This window comes from Dipodomys spectabilis, unplaced genomic scaffold (genome assembly GCF_019054845.1).
Source record: "Dipodomys spectabilis isolate Male_0828 unplaced genomic scaffold, ASM1905484v1 ptg000187l, whole genome shotgun sequence".
NCBI classification, from domain to species: Eukaryota; Metazoa; Chordata; class Mammalia; order Rodentia; family Heteromyidae; genus Dipodomys; species Dipodomys spectabilis.
The window spans coordinates 13445520-13471216 of record NW_024870864.1 but is presented as its reverse complement, the minus strand read 5'-3'; the positions used below and the strand labels follow the sequence as shown (position 1 = coordinate 13471216).

The window sequence follows — 25697 nt, the reverse complement described above, 5'->3', positions numbered from 1 at the left end:
AAGTGGTCTAGATGGCTTGATTGCACTGAAAACAACTGAATATCCTTTCCTTAATAAGCCTTGCGAAATGGACAGTTTCTTCCCCAATTGTTTCCAAAATACCTACAGTTGCCAAGTTGCACAATAATCAGAAATTTGACATGATTCACATTTTCTCCCACTTCAAAAACTTCCAGTGACGACTCTTTACCACAACTGTGAGTCACAGTATGTGAGGGGGCTCCAGTATCACTGAACAGCTCAATGTTCCTTCTTCAATGAAGGCTAGCCCTTACAGGTGGGTTTCACAGCATCCCAAGATGAGGCAGGGTGCAGGGTGGCACTAAATTGCCAAAGACAAGATGACACAGTTGCCATAATAGACAGCCAAGCCAAACCAGAAATCAAATCAGGACAGTATGACCCACACAGATGAATGTTAATGGCCAGTCGGCCCTGGCATTTTCAGAAGGGAAAGGGAAAGAGATGGGCACACCACTATATTGCTGCCTGATCTGCGAAAACAGAATTCTAAGGAACAGAATTCTAAGCTGAATCATAAAAACAGAGGCTCAGTCAATTTCAGATCAGCCAGTTTGTAGATTCAGACATTTCAAATGTATGAGAGGCAAGTCCTTTTGAGAAAGGATCCAAGGACCATGCCCCAAATTTATACTGTTAATCATCCCAGAAGCTCTACCATGTAACTATACACTGGGGAAAGGAAACAATAGAATTTTTAGTGAGTGCTGGGCATTGGCTCTGACCTGACACTGATGTCAGAAGACCTGAAACATCACTGTGGCCCAGCAGTGATAAGGTGACTAGTCCTCATAGTGAGTCCAGAGTGCTCCCAAGACCACCCTGGTTTATTCTCCAGCTTTGTATGAAGAGTTAGCACAGATATATTCAGCAGTCATTTTAGTATCTCAAGGCTGGGCCCTGACCTGTGCAGTAAGAGCTGTGACAACAGCAATGGCCAAGTGTCACCTGCAGAACTGCCTCTCCCATAAAAACAGTAAGCCAAAATCAACACACTTCTGTTCCTGGAGGGATTGTTGAAATTAGTGTCATCATGGACTTGAGGGAGTAGGGTGCCGGGTCCCACCCCATTCTCAATTAGCCTATTTTTCCTGTATATAAAATGAGTGGACTTAGATATGGCAGAGGATTATTGTAATCTTAACCAGGTGTGATCAACAACTGTAGTTGTGATAGCTGATGTGGTTTCATCTTAAGAAAATTAACGCACGACACTTCTGGTCTTGGGTATACAGTGATCAACAAGGGAAAGATGTGTTTAGTTAGTAAAGATTCCAGCCAGCAGCTCACTGGTAGCTGATGAGGCCAGTAATTTTCCTTCTCTCTCCTAGCTCTAAGAGGTTTCCACTCTCCAGCCTGTGTCAAAGCTGAGCTTGCAAGAGTCTTGGAACTTTCCCTCCTCTGGATCACCCTAGCTTGTAAAAAGTGATGCCATGAGCTGTGAAGTGGAAATGCTCTATTCTCTGGAGAGACGTATGTCAAAGAGTGGGAATTACATCTGACTACAGACCAGTGGCTTTCCACCTTATGATACCCCTAGTGTTCTGTGATGCGGGCACGGAGACTATTCTGAGGTAATGGAGAAGTTGTCATATCTGCTTTCTCCTACAACACAACCTATAGACCTCTTTGGATTTCAGAAACAATGTATTTCTCACCTGAGTGTGCTACTCTGATCCATTTACCAATTGAGATTGAGTCAAACACCTACTCATTTTGAGTGGGGCCCAGAATGAATGCTCTACCATCTTACCATGGCAGTTGCTATGCTGCTAGGGCCATGGAAACCCTTTAGATGGAGGTACTTTAAGAATCAGCACATAGGTGAATTGCATCTCCAGCCCTTAGAATTCCAGAACATTACCTGATAGTCTTCTGTATACCACCCTCTTTGTCAGACATAGATTTTTGGCTTTTGACTGGGCCCTATTTCATGGGCCCTACGTATCATGTGACCTGATCATCTACCACAAAGTGGGAGTTCTCCAACCCACCAAACCACACAGTTGGACATGCACTGCAATACAAATCAACATCAAAAAGCTGGGTATCACAGATCAGACACAGGTAGGCCCTGTGAGCATGAAGAAGCTACATGGGAAGTAATGCCTATGGTTCCCTCTCCTGCTACAATGACCTTCCTTCTCCCCACAACTATGCCATCTGGGAAAATTCCCTCTGACCAAACAACAGAGGAAGAAAAGACAGGCCTGGCCTACTAATAGAGACACTGCATGGACACCACTCAGAAGTGGGTAGCTACCTCCCTGAGGACAGTGGTTCAGGGAAAGCTTCCAGACAGGAAGAACTGTATGTGGACAATGCTCCTGGCTGTGTGCTCTGCTTGGAAGGGCCATGGCCAGATGTGCCACTGTATGATCAGAGGGCTGTAGTCAATGACTCAATCAGAGACTTGGAAGTAACACAATTGGGGAACTATTGACAGGGAAGCTTGGAATATGATATGTAGATAACAGATACTTGTGGCCCATATAAATTCTCAGAAAAGGATGATCTCAGCCAGGACTTTAATAATGAAGTGGACAGGATAACCTATTTTATCAAGACAGCTTCTCTTCCCATCCAGCCTTGTCAACGGCCCTAGTGGCTGGGAAGGAGGTGGTGCCTGGGTTGAGCAACATGGGCTTCTACTCATCAAGGCTGCCCTGACTGTAGCCACAGCAGAGGGACCAACATGTCAGCAGCAGAAATCAACACTGAGTCCCTGATAAGGCACCGTTATCTGGGGTGACTAGCCAGTAACCTGGTGGCAAGAAGACTTCATTGGACCACTCCTATGGCATAGAGGAGCCATATTTTGCCACTGGATAGACATCTACTCTGGATAAGTACTTGCCTTTCCTATATATGTGCTTCTGCCCAAACTGCCATCCAAGGACTCTTAATGTCTTCTCCAGCACAATGGTGTTCACAGGCATGGTTTCTGCCAAAGGATTTCATTACACAGTCAAAGATGTGACTAAAGTCACTGGTCCCACTTTTGAAGCAGCTGGATTGAAGGAATGCCAGGGCAGTGATGCTCCTTGCAAAGATGAAGCAAGATTCTCCAGACGATTGCCTATGCTCAGAATGCACCTAACACATAAAGCTATTTCTCTCACAGCCAGCACTATGGAGCTAATTAGGCATGGAAATGGGTGTGGTACCACTCATCATTACATTAGCAACCTACTAGAACAACATTAGCTTCTTGTTTCCACAGTGGCATACTCTGCTTGAGGTCTGAGTGTCAAGAGGAAAATTTCTTCTCCCAAGTCTACAGCTCCACCAGACTTCCAGTTTGAACTGTTTTGGCCACTTGGAGACTAGGTCTAGGAAGGAATGACTGTGATGGCTGGCATAACTGGTTCCAAGTACCAAGGGGAAATTGGAAGATATTCTTTAGTATAGATTGGCAAGCTGGCAACCCCTTAGGATTATGATGTCCTATGATAGCACCAGCAGGGAACTACAACAACCTAATGTATGTATAATCTGGAATGATGATGCAGGTCAACCCACTCCAACAGGTAACTGACTGACTGAGGTGCTTCGCAGAGAATACATGATGGCAATAGAAGGTAGCTGCACATTCAGATATGAAGACTTACCATGAGTATTTCCTCCCTTGTTTGCTATTGATACGTGTGGGTACATTAAGCAATATCTTTTGACTTTTTCCCTCTCTCATCCCCTTTTCATGTAATATTCAACTTGAACTCATAGATTTTGAGTAGTATTAATATGACATCATACTATTCTGGTTACAGGAAGCCAAAGGTTAGAGGAAGCATAGATAATGAACAGCAAGTGCATCTGCAACTTATTGCCTGTAGGTCCCTGCTGGAGGCTGGTCCTCTCTGCTGCTGTGACAAGAAGCCTGTTCCCTTCAACCAGTCCAGTTTCCCAAGACCTTAGCAATTCGCTCATACACACACATGGCTAGTGCTTTCCTGTCAAGTTGAGTCTCATACGGAACTGAGGTCTTACACCTTGATTCTGTAAAGCCAAATACTCCAGAACCACCACAGCCAGAACACTGAGACAGCCCATATATAACACAGGACTGGAGAAACCAGTATTTGTGCTAGCTCTGCTGTTGATGTTGAGTGATCCTGGGCAAGTATCTGTGTTTCTCAACCTCAAGAGCATCATAGAAAACCTGGAGTGTAATGAAAAGATCCTAGAGGCTCTCACCACATTCAGTATTCTCTAATTCTGCGAAACTGAAACAGTCATAACCATTAGCAGAAAATCTTCTCCTGGCCCATGGTATAAAGAATTTCTCAGAAGTCCTGGGAGAAAGAATCTATGAGCAAAAGTTTTTCACCTCTTTTAGTTTATATGAAAGATGCTTTATATGAGCATGTCACTCTTTAGGGGCTGTTCAACCAGGGGCCATGGGACTATTCTTCACTAAACTAAAGATTTAGCACACATAACCACAGCACCAGCAATAGTCCCTGCTGTATACTGGTGCCTACCATGTACTCAATGTACTGAACCATTCGAATCTATCTTATTCTAGCCATGCTCCCAATACAAATGCAAATATTGCATGAAATCCACTGGCATGGTCATTTTGAAGCCCATAATTTGAAGAATGCCAATGTAGAGGTCCTAAGAGAGTATAAGTGCATTATAGGAACAGTGACACCAAAGGCACCCAGTAAGAGAGCTCTGGCAAAGTGGGGCACAGGAGTATGGCTGATGCAATAGGAAGAGTTTATGACAAAAAGGAGGTCAGATTCATCTCTGGCCTGTTCTTTGGCTGTCCCTCCATCAGGTCTCCCCTGTAGCTGGGAAGAGCCTCATGTGTCCTGTACTGACTGGACATTTTCTTGGTGACCTTCTAATTCTGTGCCAGGCCTGTCAGTCTCTACTATTGAATTTACCAGCTCTCTGGACTGATTCTGCCTTTCTTCAGGCAGGTGAACTGAGCACTCGAGTTCTGCACGTGTAAGTCATCATTACAATAAGTAAATGACTGAGTGACTTTCAGTTAGGTGTCAGAGCTCTGACTGCTGCCTTGGGCAAGCACAATCTGCCTCTCATCAGATGACTTTTCCCTAGGGAAACCAGTGCTATCTGTGCCTGGGTGACTGTGAGGTCTCAAAACCAGAAAACTGTCACCTGTGGATTCAACTGGTTGCTCCAAGTACAAGATTTACAGTTTAAGTGAAAATGCTATAGACTTTCTTCTTAAAATGCCTAGCAGATTTGATTCTAGTTTTTAATTTGTGAGTAGCACAGAGGTTATTCCAAAAATTGTATTCAGACCCTTCTTCCAAGTTGTGGGGATAGTACCAATAATATCCACCCACTGTGACTTCTGAAGACCATGATTCCCACCCTCAGTATCCACACCCTGGGGTCAGTTTCATGCTCTGTTATGCCTCCAATCTCTCCAAATCAGGAACTACAAAGGGACTCAGGCAGCTTCTGCATTCAGTAGTAACTTTCATTGGTCTCTTCCAAATGGGCAGACTCAATGATATCCCTCCGAGGCCTCTTACTCTACCCAGTTCATCCTACATAGATTTGTCCTTCTTGGGGACAAATCCTGGTCAGTCCAGCTAAACTTGAGTGTTGAAAGAATCACTGGTGGCCTCCAAGTTCTGAGCAAATCACTGGGTCAGAACTATCCCCATTTGCGGCCCATCAGAAGTCTCAGGCTTAATCTCCAATGGCTAGGAGGGCCACCACTGACCTGAAGGATGCTAGGAGAAGTGTGCAGCTCTCTAGGAAAAGTCACTATAGCTGAAAGTGGTGATCTGGCCACCGAACAGCAGGTGAGACCAGATAGGTGGGAATCTGGGGGAAACAAGCTAGAGAGATTCTTATACAGGCTTACAGATACCAGGTTTCAAGGCAAGCTCTGTCTCAGGACAGATGGTAGGAAGAATTTCTACACTGTCAGTATACTTGACAGATGGCAGGATGAATTTCTCCCCTGTCAGCACATCTGAGTTTCTCTGAAGGCTTCCACACCATGCCAAATCAGGCAGGGCTGCCTACATGACATGCCTCTTCCCCTTTCAAGGCTGAAAGGTCCAATCCTCACTAACGAGTCTCCTAGGACTGGCCTCCAGGGACCTCTACCACAGACACAAGCACCACCCAACATAGAGTGAGTGGGCTTGGAACGTTTTACCCACCCCATACCCAAGGATACGACAGCATGCTCCTTGGTGCACACAGCTCCCTCAATCATAACCTTTCCTCTTGCACATGCTTGGAAATCCCTGGACTGAATTTCATGAAGGCTCAGTACTATGAAACCTTATAAGCACTGGGGTGCTGTAGGGTCTCAATGGACAGCAGATCTAGAAATGTACTGTCTTTTCCTGCAGACAATTCAGCCTGGAGAGTAGTGCCACATGCTTTAAAAAGAATCGCCACATCTAAGATGGAGCTACCCCATAGTAGGTATGAAACCAGCTGATATATGCCCAAAGTTAGTGAAGTTTGCCTGTTTGTGGTCATGGGCCAACAGTAGGCACTGGCACAAGTCTCACCTCCACCCATCCCCGCTTGGCTCTTCTCCTGCACCTGCTTCTGGCAGATCACACAAATTTATGGGATTTAACCACCTTGGCCTCAGCTCTTTTGCTACAAATGGCAACTGCGGATGCTTTGTACTTTGCTGCAAATTAGGAAAAACTCACCTGGGAGCACAGAAGGGGAAAAGCATTCACAGATGTTTTTGTAGACCAGTGTGATTTTTTGCTTGTTTGTTTGTTTGAAAGGTGAGAATGAAAAGGCACACACAACATTTGGAAGAACCATGTGCTCCTGTCTTAGAGTTTTCTGAGCTTCTGGGCACATGCCCATCCAGCTTCATATAGTCCAGTTTACCTTCTACCTGGGCACTCCATGGCTGGCCCCTCATGTGTAACCAGCACCCCATGGTGGCTCAGTGTGCCAGGCCCCAGGCTTGCTGGAGCTGGAACATTGTTGGTCTGGGCATTTCTGTTGACAGGAAGCTTGGGGAAAGTCAGAGGAGGAGAAGGCTGCTTCATGTAAGCAGGGTGCCAAGAGGCCTCCCAGTGAGCATAGATTCTACTGCCTCTTGCTGGTGTAGGAGGGTTATTAGCAGGGGGTAAGCCTGGCCCTCCAGTGAAAGAGAAACATCTAAGACAAAGTGATTTTCAAACAGACGTGGAGATACAATACCAAGTAGTCACTGCCCTCTATCTCCGATGGGGTTAATCACCAGTAAACACCAGTTTCACCAGGGAAGCACAGCTTTTCCAGCCTTGTAAATGCTTCTTCCTCCACAGAAGCTTGGACAAAAGCAGCAAGAGGTACTGAGGACCCAGTGCCACCTGGAGGTCCTTGAAGAAAGCTTGCTTATGGCTTGGTACACCAGGCTCCTTTTGAGAACTGGGGTGAGCTCACCTGTGATCTCCAGAGAGGCATGGCTTCTAGAGGGCCAGAGGGTCAGCACTAATCTCACTTGAATGTGTCTGAAATTCAGGTAGGTGCTCGGGAAAACTTTGGCCAACACATGAGGTCCAAACTGATTTTACATGGGAAATCTTTAGAAGAAGAATCCCAGAGTATGGGAAACCAACAATGAATGACAGCTGATCAGAAGTTCCCTATCCAGAGTGAGACACAGCTTGAGAACTGGGGAGCAGATTACTGAATTTCACAGCAGTGTGTGTGTGTGTGTGTGTGTGTGTGTGTGTGTGTGTGTATGTGTGTGTGTGCGTGTGCGTGTGAGTGCACACTCATATCAGGGCTTGAACCCAAGGCCTGGGCACTGTTGCTGAGGATCTTTTATCCAAGGTTAGCACTCTATACTTGAGCCACAGCTCCATTTTTGGATTTTTTTGAGTAGTGTATTGGAGATAGGAGTCTCACAAACTTTCCTGCCCAGGCTGGCTTTAAAAAGAGACCCTCAGATGTCAGCCTTCTAAGTAGCCAGAATTACAACTGTGAGCCACTGTTACCTGTCAGTTTCAAAGTAATTTTGAAGACAATGTGAACAAAGCCTTGAATACCTTCCTTATCACAACTAATTTTTATACAGATTACATGTTCAAACAAAAGTATATGAGAATATCACATTTAGTAGAATACACTATTAAAATAATTTCACCTTTTCATTTGACTATTAATTAATTTTTAAAATATGTGGCTACTAGAAAAATTTAATTACATTTGTTGTGTATATTTCTTCTGGGTAGCACTCATTTTGAAAAGTGGATTCTAATTCTGACTAATCCAGCCTCTAGTTAGCTGGCTAATGAGGCCAGCTCATTGGCTCAGATTTCTTTAATGAAATCAGCCCAGTTTCTTTCCTTTCTAGCTAAAAGGAAAACTGAAAATGCTGTCCACATAGACTGTGAAGTTGGCTTCCTCTTGTCTTTCTCATTACTTCTTAGGAAACAGGCCTGACCCATATGGTTGAGCAGGTTGTAGATTGTACAAGAATGACACCAATGAAGGAGGGGTGCTATTCTCACTAAGTCCATACAGATTTATATATTTATTACTATAGTATCCTGGCCTACAGCCATAACAATCTTATTTTAACCCAATTATTTTCAATGATTTATGATAATTTTCCAGCCAAAGAATTAAGATGTGTTGAGGAGGGGGAACATCATTTTCTTATTGGCTATGAGAACTGCAGGGGGCTTCTTTTGGCACTGGAAGTACCTTGAGGCTGGCTTTCATTTCTGTCAGAAGCATGGTGCACCTAGGCTTGACCTAAGACAAGACCTCAGTGTTCATACTCAAGTCTCAATTGTGCAAAACACCACTGGCATCTGTGCCAAAAGATCACAACAACCCACCTCCCCAAAGAAAACCCTGGCCAGCCCAGAGACTAGGATGGACATTTACCTTTTCATTCTTCTTGTCCTCTGACTTGCACCCTGCGTTGGTGGGGCTGGGTGCACACAGGCTGCTGACGGGTCCCCCGGCAGCTTCCCCATTGAGGTTGGCAGCATTGACATTGGGAGGGGTGATGGCTGATGCTGCAGATGTGAGGGGGATAGCCGGCCGGGGGCACATCTGCATCGGAGGCTGCTGGCTGTGCTGTGGGGACACCATGGAGTGGGGCCTGAGGCTGGTGGCAGATAAGCGGGATGGAGAGTTTTGAGTACGCAGAGGTGACACGGTAGCAGTGGGTCGATCCTGGGCCTGGGCTGAGGGGTGGGTGGCTAGAGAGATGAAGGATTGAAATGTTAGTGTGAACCGTATTATGCCTCTACCGCTCCACATCTCCCCAAGCCTACTTTCCAGGAAAGACAAAGTTCCCTCGAAATCAAGTACTACATATTGACATCGGTCCTGTTCCTATTTGTGCTTGTGATTGATTTTTGAGGAACTGGCTCCCAACTGTATACAGATGAGAACAGCAGTCAATGGAGGATAATGACCTATGACCTGGGCTGGGCTGACCCAAGCAGAGACAGTTCCTTATGTCAAGAGCCTCAGCATGGTGATTTTTGCATTTTTCTAACAAAAGAAGTATAGATCAAATTGTGATTATTATGTACTACCAGGGTTTGTGGCATTCCTGTTTTCTGAGGATAGAATCAAGTACACACAACGTAAAGGAAAATATCCCCAGCTCCCCCTCCTCAAATGTCTTGACTATAGAATGTACTTGTGAATCCTAGCAGTGTTCATAGAGCAGGAAGCTCCTACACACCGCAGTCCTCTATCTGTGAGTTGCCCTTCTTCTCCCAGAGCAGAGTAGGAAGAACTAAGTGGCCCTCTCTACCAGGTGAAATTTTTTAAACTGTCTGAGTTATGATTTAAGGGCAATTATTTGAAGTTTTGGACTTAGTGTTGGAGCCTGCCCACAATACGTGACCCAACATTTAATAGGAGGAGCAGGTCATACAATTATGCCAATCAATGAAGCCTCTAGGGTCCTTCCATCACCCCATAATCCCTTACTGGGTCATCAGCTTCTTAGATAATTTATGTGCCTCTGCCCTGCAGATGAACTCTCCTTCACCCCAGCCCCATCAGCCCTGGAATGGAAATAATACCAACCAGGCAAGAGCCATTGCACTCAGCCTCAGAAACTCAGTCTTCAGGGCTACTCAAGACTTTCCTGTCCAAGGGCTCTACATAGATCACCCTCACAGCTTCTGTGTGGCCACTGTGTCACCCTTGCTAAACCCAACATAAGCAGTGTGGCTCATGCTTACAATGCTAGCTACTCAGGAGGCTGGGATCCAGAGACCCACAATTTAAACTCAACCACTGGCAGAGCAGTCTGAGAAATACCACCTCTAATTAACAAGCAGAAAGCTAGGCTGTAGGCATCATTCCAGTAGTAGAATGCCACTTGTGAGCAAGCAAGCCAAATGAACATGAGGCCCTGAGTTAACACCCTAGTCCTGTCAAAAAAAAAGAGGGAAGGAAGGAAGGAGAAAGAGAAAAAGAAAGGAAGGAAGGAAGGAAGAAAACAAAGAAAAAAAGAAAGAAAGAAAAGAAAGTGACATAAACCTAATGCAGAAAGAAGCTAAGATGTTGTTCCACAAAGTTCTGAGCCCACCATCATATCATATCTGTAGCTCTCATCATCTACTCTCCCTTCAGCCACTGTGGCTTCCTGGTGGATCAGCTGGCCCTCTTACTTCAGAGATTGGTGCCAACATGCATGTCTACACGTTCCCCTAGAAGCTAGCAGAGATTCTCCAAGGATTTCACTAAGCTCGGGCCCCATCTGCCACCATCTAAAAAGACTGTCTAGAGAAACCTGCTCTCTGCAACCTCCACTTCTCACTCTAGCTTTCTTCTCTCCTGAGGCAGTGTCTCTTAATAGTCTGGGTAATTTATCTGTTTATTATATGTTGATTAATTTTACATGGTCTAGCCCCTACTACCACACAAACTCCAGGAGGGTAGGATCATGGACCATCAAATCACTAATTAAATACATCCCATGCCTCTGGAATATAGGAAAGTGCTCAGTACAGTTTTGAGTAAATGAGTGATTATGTGAAAGAGGAAGACCCCCCCGCTTGAACATCATTACACTTTTCACACAATTGAAATTGTAGAGAAGTAAAAGTGTCATGAGAGGACAGTTTATTGTGTGCCCTGGCAGAATTCCAGAATCTCATGGTCATCTGTGGGATTTACCATTGATTTCCCACATCCTGTGTTCCCAGGCTGTGCCTTCCTAGACTACCATACCACTAATGATCCTATGCATTTGTGATGCCTAACCAGACTGCTTGTTCTTTGACAAATCAGATCAACAGGTAAAGGCTGGTTGGAAAAGCATTATTTCACAGTCTCTTTCCTTTCCACTGGTCTTCCAAGTATCAGTGTGCAAACTATAGCTATGCTATGAAGCCATGGCATCAGTCCACACTCAGTTTCCTGCTCTGTCCTTGGTACCTGGGGTCATGCAGAACTCATTCACTTCTGGAGAGATCTCAGTGGTTACGCCTTTGAACCTTTTCTCTCTCCCATCTGCTCTGTTTTCTATTTTCAAAACTCTTGCTAGAATTAAATGGGGTTCATCAATTCATCTTTAACGTTTACACTTCCTATTTTTCATTTCTGCTTGATGATTTGAATAGATTACTCTGTACAAATATCCAGTGTTATTAATCCCATCTTCAACTATGCCCTCTTATAAATGATTTTCTTCTCCTAAATTTCACCTTGACCTTTTTTTCCCATCCAGCTATTTCTGATTCATGGACATTCAATGTGCCCCTCCCCCTACACTTTTAGCAACCTGTATTTACTTTTTGGAGTGGTTATTATTCATCGTTTTTTTGTCTTATAAGGTCTTAAACATTTATTTCTAGATATTTCTAGAATTTATCTCTATCTTTTGTTGGTTTCTTAGGCTTACTGGCTGTCTTTATGTGATAGTATCCTTCCTGTACTTTGAAATCTAGTATGCTAGCTCCCTTTTGATGCTGAGGGTCTTGACACTGTTGCCCTTCATCTTTCCCCTGGGTCTGGAGGTCAAGTTTTGGTCTTCTGCTTGGCCTCTCAGAATCAAGTCCAGTCCTGTAGGGGAAGCATGAGGTTTGGTTCTCAGGCAAGGATCATGTTTTTCTCTTTCACACTCCAGGCAATGGTTGGTACTGAACATCTCTGGAAGAAACTGCAGCTTCTAGAACTGGTACACCCAGCCGTTTCCCTGCTACTCTTGGAAGTCCATCTTCTCCAGGAGATAGAAGTCAGCTAATACTGCTAGCTCTCCATCAGAGCCTGGTAGTTTTATTGTTTATTGTTTTAAAGGAATCTGCATTCTGATTTCCATAATGGATACAATAATTTACTTTCCCTCCAGTCTACAAGGGTCACTTTTCTTGATTATTTCCAGCATTTGTTGTTGTTTTGTTGTTAACAGCTATTTTGGCTAGGGGTGATATGAAATCTCAGTAACATTTTGATTTGTATTTCCTTTATGATTAAGGATATTGAACATTTCTTCATTCATTTATTGACTGTGTATTTATTCTTTTTTTCCTTTTTTCTTGTGAAAATACTGTACAGAGGGGTTACAATTACATGGAAAAGATAATGAGTACATTTCTTATCAAACATTGTAGCCTCCTCCTTTGTTTCCCCTTCCCATCCCTTCCCATCCTCCTCCCCCCCCACCCCCACTCAATCCTCCCTGTATTTATTCTTTTAACAACTATTTACTTAATCCATATACCTATATTAATTTTTTGGTGTTTATTTTTGAGTAACTCAATTTCTTTAGTAGATATAGACCTATTAGAACTATTCCTTGCTGAGTAAGTCTGATTTTTGTCTGTAAGGAATATTTAATATGTCCCTTTCATCTGCTTCGTTGATTTATTCACCAGAAACATTAAAAAATCCTTTGTTATCTTCTACAGTATGGTGATATCAATATCACTTCCATTATTAATGTGTAACTTTTCCCCTTATGCTTTGTCTATCTTGTTAAAGGTTTATCAATTTTATTATTGATCTTCCCAAAGGACTACTTTCTGGTCTCATCTTTATTCTGCTATTTTCCTGATTTCTGCACTTCTACTTTTATTTTCTCCTTTTGGTACCTTTGCTCTTTTTATTCTAGTTTCTTCAGGTAAAACGACAGCCATTAATATCATCTCTTTGTTTTCTACTTTAGTGTTCATTGCTATAAATTTCTCCTCAAGGACTGTATCAATAGCATTCCATGGTTTTTGATATGCTATGCTTTCATTTCATTCAGCTCAAAGTGCTTTCTAATCTGCTTTTCATTTCTTCTTTGACCCATGGATTATTTTGAAGTATGTTATTTAGTTTTCAAATGCTTGAATATTTCAAATATTGGTAATTATTTGTTATTAATTTCTAGTCCAATGCCACCATGGTCAGGGGATGTAGTTTGTGTAATCTGAATCCTTTCAAACATTTTGAGATTTCAGTATGATGGCTCAGAGTACAATACAACATGATCGAGGTCCTATACTTTTACTGATTGTTGATAGACTATTGAGAGAAATATTGAAATCTCTGGTTACAAGTATGGATTTGTCTATTTCTCCCTGCTTTATCTGCAAGTGTTTTTGTTCTTTGAAGTTCTGTTATTTGGGACCTATTTAGGATTGTTATGTTCTCTTAATGAACTGACCCTTTACTACTTTGAAATTGTCTATTTTATCTACCTGGGCTGGCTTCAAACAGTGATTCTCAGAACTCAGCCTCCTGAGTAGCTAGGATTATAGGTATGAACCACCAATGCCTAGCATATTCCTTTTAGCACTTCATTATTCTACTGGTTTCTTACTCAAAGTATTCTTGACAAGAAATCTATTGTCATTCCTCCCCACTACTTTTTTTTTTTAAATCATCTATGATTTTTTGAAAAAAATCATAGATTTTCAACAATTTGGTTATGACTTCTCTATGCTGTTATTTCATCCATGTTTCTTTTGCCTGGGGTTTCATGGCTGTCTTTGATTTGTGACTACACAATTTTAATCAAATTTAGAACACTTGTAGTCATTACTTCTTTAAAATTATTTTTAAGAATCTCTTTTTCCCCTACTTTGGTGGTTTCAATTATGTGACTATTGAGACAATCAAAGTAGTCCCACTTTTCACTGTTGTGCTGTTCATTTAAATTTTAACCTTTGTTTTCATTTTTCATAGTTTCTATTACTATACCTTCACATTCACTAGTATTTTTTTCTTTAGTAATACCTACTTGATCATTCCAACCAATGTATCTTGATGTCACGTATCACAGTTTTTATTCTAGAAGTTTGATTTGGGTCTTGTCAATAGTTTCCAATCTCTACTTAATTTTGTGAATATATGGAATGTAATTACAATATTATGAGCAAGTTTTGATGGATTGATTTGGGTCTTCTTTGGAGCCATATCTTCCTGCTCCTTTGTATACCTAGTCATTTGTTCTTGGATACCAGACATGGTGATTTTCATGCTAAGGGCTAGATATTTTTGTATTCCTATAAATATTCCTAAGCTTTGTTCTGGGGCATAGTTAAACTAATTGGAAGCAGTCTGAGCCTTTTGAGTCTTGCTTTTAAGATTCTTAGATGGACCTGGAGCTGTGCTCAGTCAACCATTGAAGCTAGGTCCTTTAGTGCCAATTGCTCAATTCCTTATAAATTTGGAATTTCTTCTAGTATGGCTGGTGGGAAAAGGAGTTATTTCCAGCCTGTATATATTCTGGGCACTGTTAGCACTAATCCTTTCTTTCCTTCTTGTCCTGGCTTTGGGATTTTGCTTACATGCATATGCTGATGAGTTCTTAGCTCAATACAGTTTTAAAACTAGGCAGATTTCTCCTCTCTATTCCTCTGCCCTGCAAATTCTCTATCATTTCTGCTGTGCCCTAGTCTACCCATTTCTCTTGGCTGTCTAATGCTTAGTGTCTCAAAACTGCCACTTTATGTATTTATTTGCTTGTATCAATCATTATTTCAAGTGGAGGGTAAATTCTACCCTCAGGATCACAATTTAGTCATAAACAAGAATCTAGCTTGATTTTTCAACCACAGAAATCGGATCGTATCTACAATTTAAAACCCTTTAATGGGTCCCTCTGCCCTTAGGACAAAAACTTAAACTTCTTGACATGGTGTAAAAGAACCGTTATGACCTTCCCCTACATACCTGACTTCCTCTAGTCTTTTTTGGACCTTCCACAATGCTCTCTCCAAATCCACCAGGTCTCTGTTGGCCGAAGGGTTTCTCATTTCCTCGGCCTAAAATATCCTTTTTCCTTTTACCTGGCATCCAGTACAAGCTGAATTCCACTTATCCTTCAGATTGACAGTAAAATATGTCTCCAGAGAGAAACTGTCATCTGCACACTGGACTGCTCTCTACACCTCTGTTCCAGCCACATAGAATGAACTAAAGTTTTGCAGTCAGGAATGGAGTCCTTTTCACTGCCACATTGCCATAGCCTTGCTAGTTCCTCTGCCTCAAACACTTCCCTACTCTGTTTGTTTAGATAGCTTCTGTTTGCCCTTTAGCATTCCAGGCCTTATCACCTCTTCTTGAAAATTCTCTTCACAGCTTTTCCCATCCCTTCTCCAACTCTCCTCTCAGGTCTGATTAATCATCTCTCCTCATGCTCTCTCTCTCTCTCTCTCTTTTATTGTGAGAGGAGTTTATTGTACAGAGGGGTTACAATTACATGGGCAAGATAACAAGTACATTTCTTATCAAGCATTGTTGCCTCCTCCTTGTTTCCTCATGCTCTCTTGAGGTTACTGAATACCCTACCTATACCTATACCTGTAGAGGAGTCTTTTCAAGTCTATGGTAGAAATTTGTTTCTTGTCCTTTTCTCTAATTGGGGCAGAAATGGGCCTGTCTTGGTGTCAGTATATTTCCAACTCTATGCAGGCCACTGTGCCTGTATCTAACTCTTTCTAAGGTGCTATTACCTATCTATCTATCTATCTATCTATCTATCTATCTATCTATCTATCTACCTATCTATCTATCTATCTATCTATCTATCTATCTATCTATCTATCTATCTATCTATCTATCTATCTATTTTTGCTGGTCAATAGATGGCTGCATGGGGCTTTTGCTCCTGCTAAGATCAGGCATGAATGTATAAAAGACACGAGTACTTTACAGGGAGTGCTCTGCTCTTGGACAAGAGAGTTACATTAATCAAGTAGAACAAATCATATTGAATGCTATGGCCAGTGCAATTTAGTTTTAGTCAAGCTGCCTGACTTTGTCTGGAGATGAGAACATTGTTGAAATGTCTCCCAACACAAAGCTGGGGTCTACTGAAATAGGCAATCACTGCAGCGAACAATCCATTACTTGTACTGTCAACAGTGCTTTTCTCTCTAAATACAGAATGAAGTGGAAAATGCTGTGGGAACCTAGGAGCATTTAATTTATTGATGTGCCTCAGTAGGAGCCATTCTTTAACCTGGCTGAGGGCAATAGTGTGGGGACAAGCATTAAGGTTGTGAAGCACTAGGGGATCTGTTTAACCATCATGTATTCCACTCTCCCCATATGTAAAATGAAACTGATGGAAGAGAATGCTAGTCACACCATCATGGTTACTATGGTGATGGATGACTAGAACACAATGTTGTACTGCCCCCAGCCATGCCAATTTCTTTTGGTATTGCTTTGTTATTGGATAAAGGAGAAATGACTGGCAGAGCTCCATTTTCTTTTGGAATTGAGAACGTTTCTAGTGAGGCTTGGCAGGGAAAGGCCATTACGCTGGCTCTTTTGCATAGATAACGGCAAGGTACTGTGCCAGAAAGTTCACTCACCAGGAATAGAGGGACTGCTCAGCCTTTCATGAATGATAGACTTATAACCATGAGTAATTTAGTCCTATGCTCCAGGGGGCAAAAACAGCCAGCATCTTGGTATGCTTCTGACCAGTCTGTAATTGCAACCGTCACCTGGGACAAGTAATCCGCGACCTGATAATAGCTGCAGATAACTTGTATAACACAGACAACTGTACCTGGATGGCCTCCCAGGTAGGGGTTGCAGAAACAAAGACTTCATTCTCGGCTAACTTGAACAAGAAAGATATTTATAAAAGACTAGTTAGCACCTATAGGATATCTGGCTTCATAGCGTTGGTCTTAAGGGCGGGACAATCAGGGTAGTGCCCAGATGACTGTTGCCAGTCCCACCTCTGTTGGTCATAGACACAGCCCTGAATTTACCAGTAGTTCATCCTGCATCTGCTAGACAGCTGGATGTTTGTATCACTCCTTCTAACTTCAAATGACACTCACACAGCTTCCTATATTTTCTCTTCTAAACAGAAGCTTAGGCAGGAGCATCTGTTCCCTGAGTTGGGCCATGCGGTTCTTTCTTTACCAGGAAGGTTGGACATACAGTGTTGCCTTCTACCATGTGTGGGGGTGATGTGGGGATGGGCAGCAAGATTCATCAAGTGTAGTATAAGTCCCATGAAAGGAAATTATTCCAGATCATCTACAGCAGCCAACACAACTCTCACAGGTCTAAACATGGTTCTTCATGTAGCACAAACCAACTCCCCCAACATCTGGTTTACATTTTAATTTGTAAACTAGGCATAGTGAGATTGTAAATAATAATCCAATACACAATTATAATAATATACTATGGTAAGACTTATGTAAATGTGCCTCTCTTCCCATCTCTCCTCTCACTTCCCTGTTTCTCTTCTTGTGTAGTGCATAGCACTCACTCTGCTCACGGACTATGGGTACCTGGAGTGACTAAAAGCCAACTGTGGACAGGGGAGGAGAATAGTATGTGAAGCCAGTTAGGGAAAATCCTACTCTCTGTCACTACTGTTCTTTTGACTATTCCCTTCTCTTGCTTCAAACACAGACACACAGATACACAGGCACACAGACACACACACAGACACACACACACACAGACACACACACACACAGACACACATACACATACACTATTCATCATTCTCCTGCCTGAGTTACTGAGAGCCCACTCTGGGAATTCTTCTAAGGAAGACTACCTACTCACTTGCCTGCCTTCCTCCCCAGGTGCCCCAAACAGACTCTACCTCCACCAGCAGCACCTTCAGCCCTCTGCTGGCCTGATATCACCCTCCCTAAAGATTGGTTAGAGCCTGAGATCAGAGCCAATGTCGTGTCTAGTTAACAGGCATGCCAACTGTGATGAACTAGACTATAAAGCTCTCCCAGTTAAATTAGACTTTTCTGCAAGAGCTCACCAATCTTTCCTGCTTCACAGAAATCTGAACCCATCAGCATACAAACATGTACTGTTAAATCTCATGGGTAAATGAGTAGACCATAATCTTTCCTCCCAACCATTTGTCCCATTGCAGTGTCTCAGGATAAGCATAGTTTCTGCTATATCAATATGGTCTCAATTTTTCATACTTAGGAAACTGTTTTTCTGAAAACTTCTACTGGATCATTTTCTGCCTGACCAGTCTATAAAGGACTACATTTTTGTTGCCCCAATGAATTACTTTTATCTTTTAAATGGCCCCCTGAGAAAAAGAATGTTCCTGCAAAGACAGGGGTAGGAAATTCTGGTCTATTATCTTCCTGCTCTGGGTTACTTTGGCGGTACTGCAGTAGTATAGCTTCCTCTGTGGTTTTGGAAAGTCATGTTACATGGGCTTCCGGAAGCATCCTGCCAGTCAAGCTTCAGCAGTTGCTAAGTTGCTTAACATGATGCTAAGCTTCCATGCAAGGTCAGTTTACTTTCTCCATGCCTTTCCATTCACCATGGCTTTCATTCCATACCATCTGAGGAGCAAAGTGGCCTTTTCTTTCCCTTCCTTCCTTCCTTCCTTCCTTCTTCCTTCCTTCCTTCCTCCTCCCTCCCTCCCTTCTTCCCCCCTCCTTCCCTCTCTCTCTCTCTCTCTCTCTCTCTCTCTCTCTTTCTTTCTTTCTCCCTCCCTCCCTCCCCCTCCCTCCCTCCCTCTTTCTCTCTCTCTTTCTTTCTTTCTCTCTCCCTCCCTTCCTCCCTCCATCCCTCCTTCCCTTCCTCTCTCTTTCTTTCTTTCTTCTTTTCTTCCTTTCTTTCTTATTTTCTTTCTTTTTCTTTCTCCCTTCCTTCCTTCCTTCCTTCCTTCCTTCCTTCCTTCCTTCCTTCCTTCCTTCCTTCCTTCCTTCCTTCCTCCCTCCCTTTCTCTCTCTCTCCCTTCCTCCCTCCCTCCCTCCCTCCCTCTCTCTCTCTCTTTCTTTCTTTCCTTCTTTAGAAAAGGGATCCTCTCACCTATGATCCTTACCAACTCTGTCTCATGAAGTGCTACCTAGTGGGGAAACCCAGGCATGTCTGGCAAGTGACAACCTCATGGCCAGTCGACATCTGTCTTAGTGGAGCAGGCATCCAGAGGTACTTGTCTTAAGCTTATTAATCCATGCAGTTCTCTTGCCACACAAAATGTGCAAATGTCTATAAATCTACATCACTTTAGCTATTAGAATATCATAACAAGATGAGGCTAGTATAATTCCTGGAAATTATGACAGTCACATCAATCCTACCCCCCCCTCCCACTGTGGCTTGCTAGAGAGTAGGGCCAAAAATACAAAATATGTCCCATGATTTGTGTCCCAGCAGCTCCCCTTGTTGATTACTGGCCAGGTGAATCTGCATCCATACCTGCTGGAATGGTGTTCCGAGTCTGGTTGGCTGTGGGCTGGGCTGCATGACGCAGGCAGCTGCCTATTGGTGGAGAAGCTGCCAGGTGCTGGGCATGAGCCTGAGGTGTGGTAAGGGACAGGGATGGCCTGGTGGTGGTTGCTGGACTGCTCAAACTTCCACCACCAGGCTGCATGGTAGTGGTCATCCCTTTGGCCAGTGGAGACCCTCCAAGCACATTGTTCCGAGATGACCCAGCTCCTCCTCCAGGAACCCTAAGGAAATAAGCAAAATCAAGTTACTGAAACAGCTCAGATGAAAACAGGCCACACATTACAAAGACCTACTTATTTGAGAAATGAAGATCAAGTGGTCAGGGAAAGTCCTAAAATGATGTTAGTTGAAGGATGCCCAGAGGTCAAACTGAGCAGAAGGTATCTTGTATAAAACATAGAGCCAACTTACAGAGTAAATATTCAAGCAAAAGAACTCTAAGGAATAGAGAAATGATCCTCATCAATTATGTGCACCAGAGCTTCTGCCTTGATTCCTTCTAATACAACCAGTCATGCCTCACAAGGTTTTGACACCTCTGGTAGGAGATGAGGCCTTCTGGCCATGGTGTCATCTTGTCTCTGCTAGTCACTAGAAAAGGCATGGGCAACACATTTTCTTTTGAGGATGTCAGGGAACTTGAAGCTTCAAATCAGAAATAGATGTCTTTTTACCCCAAAGCTCTTAGATGAAGCCCCGTTACACAAAAGGATGACAGTCACTTTGGAAATGGGCCTTTAACCCTTTCCTTCTACATGTATTCACACTCAACCCATACCCTGGCTTTAGGGGCATGGGTTCGGAAGAAGCTTCTATGAGGTATGTTTTAGAGGATTCAATTGTCTTCTATTCATTTAGGAGCTGAGTAAATCCATTCCTGTCCCTTTAAGATCTTACTCACATCTTAAAGAGCCACCTTGGTGGCTCATGCTTGTAATCCTATCTATTCAGGAGGCTGAGATCTGAAGATTGTGGTTTGAAGCCAGCCTGTCAGGAAAGTCTGGGACGCTTATCTCCAATTAACAATTGGAAAGACAGAAGTACAGCTATGGCTCAAATGGTAGAGCACCAGATTTGAGCAAAAAAGTAAAGGACAGCACCCAGGACCTAGTTCAAGTTCCCAGTACTGATATACATGTTTGCGTGCATGCACGCAAATGAACACGTGCATGCACGTGCGCGCGCACACACACACACACACACACACACACACACACACATCTCAGGAGCTGACAGAAGCCATGAAGAAGATAGGCTTGACCTAGTTTATGGACAAGGTCCTGTCCTATCTTCCTGTGGTACTTGGTATTATTGTGCTTATGCCTTCAGGGTACTAGAACACTCAGAAAGGGTTTTGTGTGGTAGTTGTGGGGGTGCCTCTTAGGAAAGGAGTCACCACCATGGAGGCACAGAATAGTTTCCTTGGTGTGCCCTTCAGCCTCACAGATATCCTGAAATTTGCCTCCATCAACAGGCTCATCCAAACCATGTTTCTGCAAATCATCTTGGCTATCTTACTTTATATACCTTTATAGGTCTTTATATACCTAATCAATGGTATTTGCAAGTTCTATTTGCAAAGCCACACTGACAATGTGGAAGATTGCAGATGCAGGCAAATCTTCAGATAGTGGTAAACATCTCTCCATGGAACCTGTGGAAACAGTTTGGCCAAAGTGCCCTCCAGCCAAACCTGCACACTCTCATTTTCAACAACTGTGTACCCTGGGTCCCCACTTTTTTTATTTTCAAAAAAATCTCCGAGTGCCCTCTCTGATGACCCAGCTAGTAGCTAAGTCATCTAGACTCTCAGCCTACCCGCATCACAGGGCAGTTCTGAAGGACTAGGGTAGATGATGACTCTGGGTCTGCACACAGGCCTGGGCCTTCACTTATCTCTTTGACACATGTCCTATAAGGTTTTTGTATTTCTGATGGGTGGTTTTGGCAATTTTCCTAAAGCACAGAGAGTATCAGAGAAAGTACTGTCCTAGAGCCAGAGTTATGGAGATCAGACAACCTCCCACTTCTGTAAGTAAACTTCATCTGCCCTCAGCTTTGCTGTTCCATGGTGAGCTATGTACCCTGATGGGAAACTGGGCTTCTGAGATAGGGACCAAAGGGGATCCTGATGATTCTCTGTCTGAGAGAATGGGAATAACAGCAGGGTCACCAGTACAGGGAATTCCAAGGACAAGTTGCCAGGGTTAGACCTGGAGGGATCATTTCCTAGTTCCTCCTGGCTCTGAACTTCTTCAGAAGAGGTAACTGGTTGGGGAAAGAAGAGCTTGAAGAAAGTGAGCAACTTATAAGGTACATAAGCTGGAGTGAAGTAAGGTGGTCCAGGTTACTCAAAGAGTTCCAGTTTCATTAAGCAGAGAAACTTCCCATGCCAAAGTCTTTGGCAAAACTGGAATCCATCCTTTGGGCAGAATTTAGATCAGAGCTACCAGATTTCACTGATTTACTTAATTTGCATTAGTTGAAGATCTAATATGTGCAGAGGTTGTGCAAAGTATCCAGGGTGCAAAGCTGGAGGTGGTTGTTATGTGTGAGGCTGGCAGGCTCTGCATACCCATAGGTGACCTATAATGAGTAGCAGCCACCAACAGACTGTTTGGGATAAGTGATATGGGAAAGAGACCACGGGACAAAGATTCCCAAAGCTCTTAAAGAATATGTTGGGGTTTGCTGGGTAGTAGGATGACGCAGAAAGGCACTCCAAAATCAGTGTGTGTGAGGGGCATGGCCCAGATACTGGCCATATCTCAGTTTTCCTCAGCCAGGGAGTCCATGAGGACTTTGTCTGCACTGGGTAAGGGGCATGGATGGAAAAGCAGCGAGACCAAGATGTAAGCATCCTTAGCACAGATGGGCCCACCTTTGCATGGGCAGGGAAGGGGAGACACCCAAAGGCAAAGGACACCCTCGCCTTAGCCCTGTCAGCTGCCTCAAACCAACTGGAGCCTCTTTCAAGCACTTCAAAGACTTCACGAACAAGACCATGAAAGAGAAAGCTTATGAACGTTAGCATAAAAAATCTTAACTAGAGCTTTTTCCATTAAAGAGCAATCCCTGGCTGCAAGCACTGGGCAAGTTCCCTCAGGGAGTCTGTAGGGAGCTCCCACTCTAAACAGAAGGCTGCTGTTAGGAATGAGAGGTTTATTACCATGGGGAAGAACATACAAAAGAAACAAAAATCATATAGTACATTACAAACAACAGCAACAAAGAAAAAGCCTCTTGTGTCCCTATCTTGGGGTTCATTTCACTTAGCATCATCTTATATGATCATATGTACATAGCTTTGACCTTTTCTGCTTGTCTGGTAAGATTATTCTAGACGTATACTAGTTATTGCAAATAAGGGAAACCATGGGACTTACGTTTCTTTGAGTCTGGCTTATTTCACTTAATGCATTTTTTTCCAAGTCTTTCCATTTCCTAACAAATGGGGCAGTACCATTCTTTCTGATGGAAGCATAGAATTCCATTACACACACACACACACACACACCACATTACATTTTCTTTTTTTCGCTCTCTCTCTCTCTTTTTTTATTGTGAGAATACCGTACAGAGAAGTTACAATTACATGGGTAAGATAACGAGTACATTTCTTATCAAGCATTGTTGCCTCTTCTTTGTTTCCCCTTCCCATCCCTTCTCATACTCCCCCCTCCCCCCCACCTGATCCTCCCCCACCACCAAACTTGTAAAGTTCATTTTTTCAACATAACGACTTGAACATCTCATTGTTGCAATGGGTCCAACTGTATCCCTGTTTAAAGGGTTTGTTTTTGCCCTTCTCCTCCACAAATTATACCAACATCAAATACAATGAAAGCAGGGGCTATACCGTGAGAGAGGGACATACAAAGCAACATAGAAATCATCTTATAATCATGTTAGAAACAATTGCATGAAAGAAAAAAAAACATTTGAATACTTATCTTGCGGTTCATTCCCCTAACATCAACTTATCTGACCTTTTATGCTTGACTCACACATATTAACTTAACCAAAGAAGTGAAGGACCTCTATGATGAAAACTTAAAAAACCTGAAAAAGGAAATCAAAACAGAACTTAGAAAATGGGAAAAACTCCCATGCTCCTGGATTGGAAAGATCAACATCGTGAAAATGTCAATACTTCCCAAGGCTATCTACAAATTCAATGAGATACCTATCAATATTCCAACCTCATTCTTCAAGGAAATAGAAGAGGCAATCCAAAAATTCATATGGAACAATAAAAGACCCAGAATAGCAAAAATGATCCTTAACAGAAAGAACAGTGCTGGAGGAATATCAATACCAAATTTCAAACTCTACTACAAAGCCATAGTAATCAAAACAGCTTGGTACTGGCACAGGAACAGGCCTCAGGACCAATGGAATAGAATTAAAAACCCAGAAATGGACCTAAAGACGTATAGCCATCTAGTCTTCCATAAGGGAGCTAAAAAAATAGAATGGAAGAAAGACAGCCTCTTCAGTAAATGGTGCTGGCAAAATTGGTTAATCAGTTGTAGAAAACTAAAGCTAGATCCTTTTATATCACCCTGCACCAGAATCAACTCCAAATGGATCAAAGACCTCGGAGTCAAAGCAGACACTCTGAAAACATTACAGGATGGAATAGGAGAAACCCTAGGTCTCCTTGGCGCAGGCCGAAATTTTCTTAATAGAGACCCAGAAACATATCACATTTTCTTGATCCATTCATCTATTGAGGGACATCTGGGTTGGTTCCATATCTTAGCTATGGTGAATAATGCTGTATTAAACATAATTGTGCTGGTAGCTTTAGTATGGCCTTGTTTGTGATCGTTTGGGTAAATGCCCAAAAGTGGGATTGGTGTGTCATAGGGGAGCTCTATGTATAGTCTTTTGAGGAACCTCCATACTGCTTTCCAAAGTGGTAGAAAAAGTTTGTATGTTCTTCCCCCATGGTATAAGCCCTGCTGTCACTGTATTTGATTCGAGTGCCCTGCATCTTATATATACATTTTTCTAATTTGGGGAGGGGAAGGGAAATAACAAAATGCTGAAGTAAGGACCCATTGTAACAATGAGACGTACATGACACTATGTTGAAAACGAACTTTACAACTTTGGGGGGGGTGGAAGAGGGAGGAGCTGGGGAGATGGGGAGGGAGGGGATAGTAGGGGAAAAACAAAGGAGGGGGTAACAATGCTTGATAGGAAACATACTCATTACCTTACTCATGTAACCCCTCTGTACAGTATCCTTACAATAAAAAATATTAAAAAAATAAAGAATGAGGGGCTTCCTTTATTGGCCTGAGTGAAGCATCTCTTATACCCACTTCCTTGTTCCTGTAGGCCTCCTGGGCCTCAGGAAAGACTCCTCCCCTGGCCTCTACTGGACATCTTGTGTGAAGTCCAGGTACCCAAAGCCACAGAGCAAGTAGTGTATATCTTTCCATGCCCCTTCAGAAACCACTTAGACAGTAGGTATACATCAGTCAGGCAATAGGTACAAGGCCAGTTACTATCGAATACTTTTTACATAGACCTCCTCCAAAGACAGTAGAAACCCAAAGGACATATCTTTTGTTATTTGCACATCCATCAGCTTCTATACATAGTTGTGCCTTGGGCGTCCTTGACTGGAATGCAGTCAAATGGTGGACCCCTGGGCTGACTGAACTCATGTTCTTGCGTTTGCTGGGCAGGAGCTCTGTCACTTGAGCCACATCTCCATCTCTCTTTGCATTCATTATTTTTTGAATTGTATTTGTGACTGAGCTGGCTATTACAATCTTCCTGCTTATGATTTCTATGTAGGTGGGATGACAGACATGGTTCACCATATCCAGCTTTTTATTGATTGTTCATACTGGCCTTCCACCACAATCTTCTTGATCTCTGCCTCCCAAGCAGCTAGGATTACAGGTGTGAGCCACTGCACTTGGTTTCTCCACTGAATTTTTAAAATTACCATTTGTATTTCATAAAAGGAATACAACAGATTTGTAAAGCAAATTTTAAACTGCCAACTCAACAACAACTGTTAC

General features: G+C 42.9%; 1 protein-coding gene across 1 annotated transcript in view; it reads right to left on the bottom strand.

Moving 5' to 3' along the window:
- Positions 1–25697, bottom strand: part of Sh3rf3 (SH3 domain containing ring finger 3) — a 376261-nt gene that overhangs the window by 37490 nt on the left and 313074 nt on the right. The window contains exons 7-8 of the mRNA XM_042695543.1: positions 19621–19874; positions 8878–9197 (exon numbers count right to left, since the gene is read on the bottom strand). Coding sequence (XP_042551477.1) covers positions 8878–9197; positions 19621–19874 — 574 coding nt within the window. The remainder of the gene's footprint in view (positions 1–8877; positions 9198–19620; positions 19875–25697) is intronic.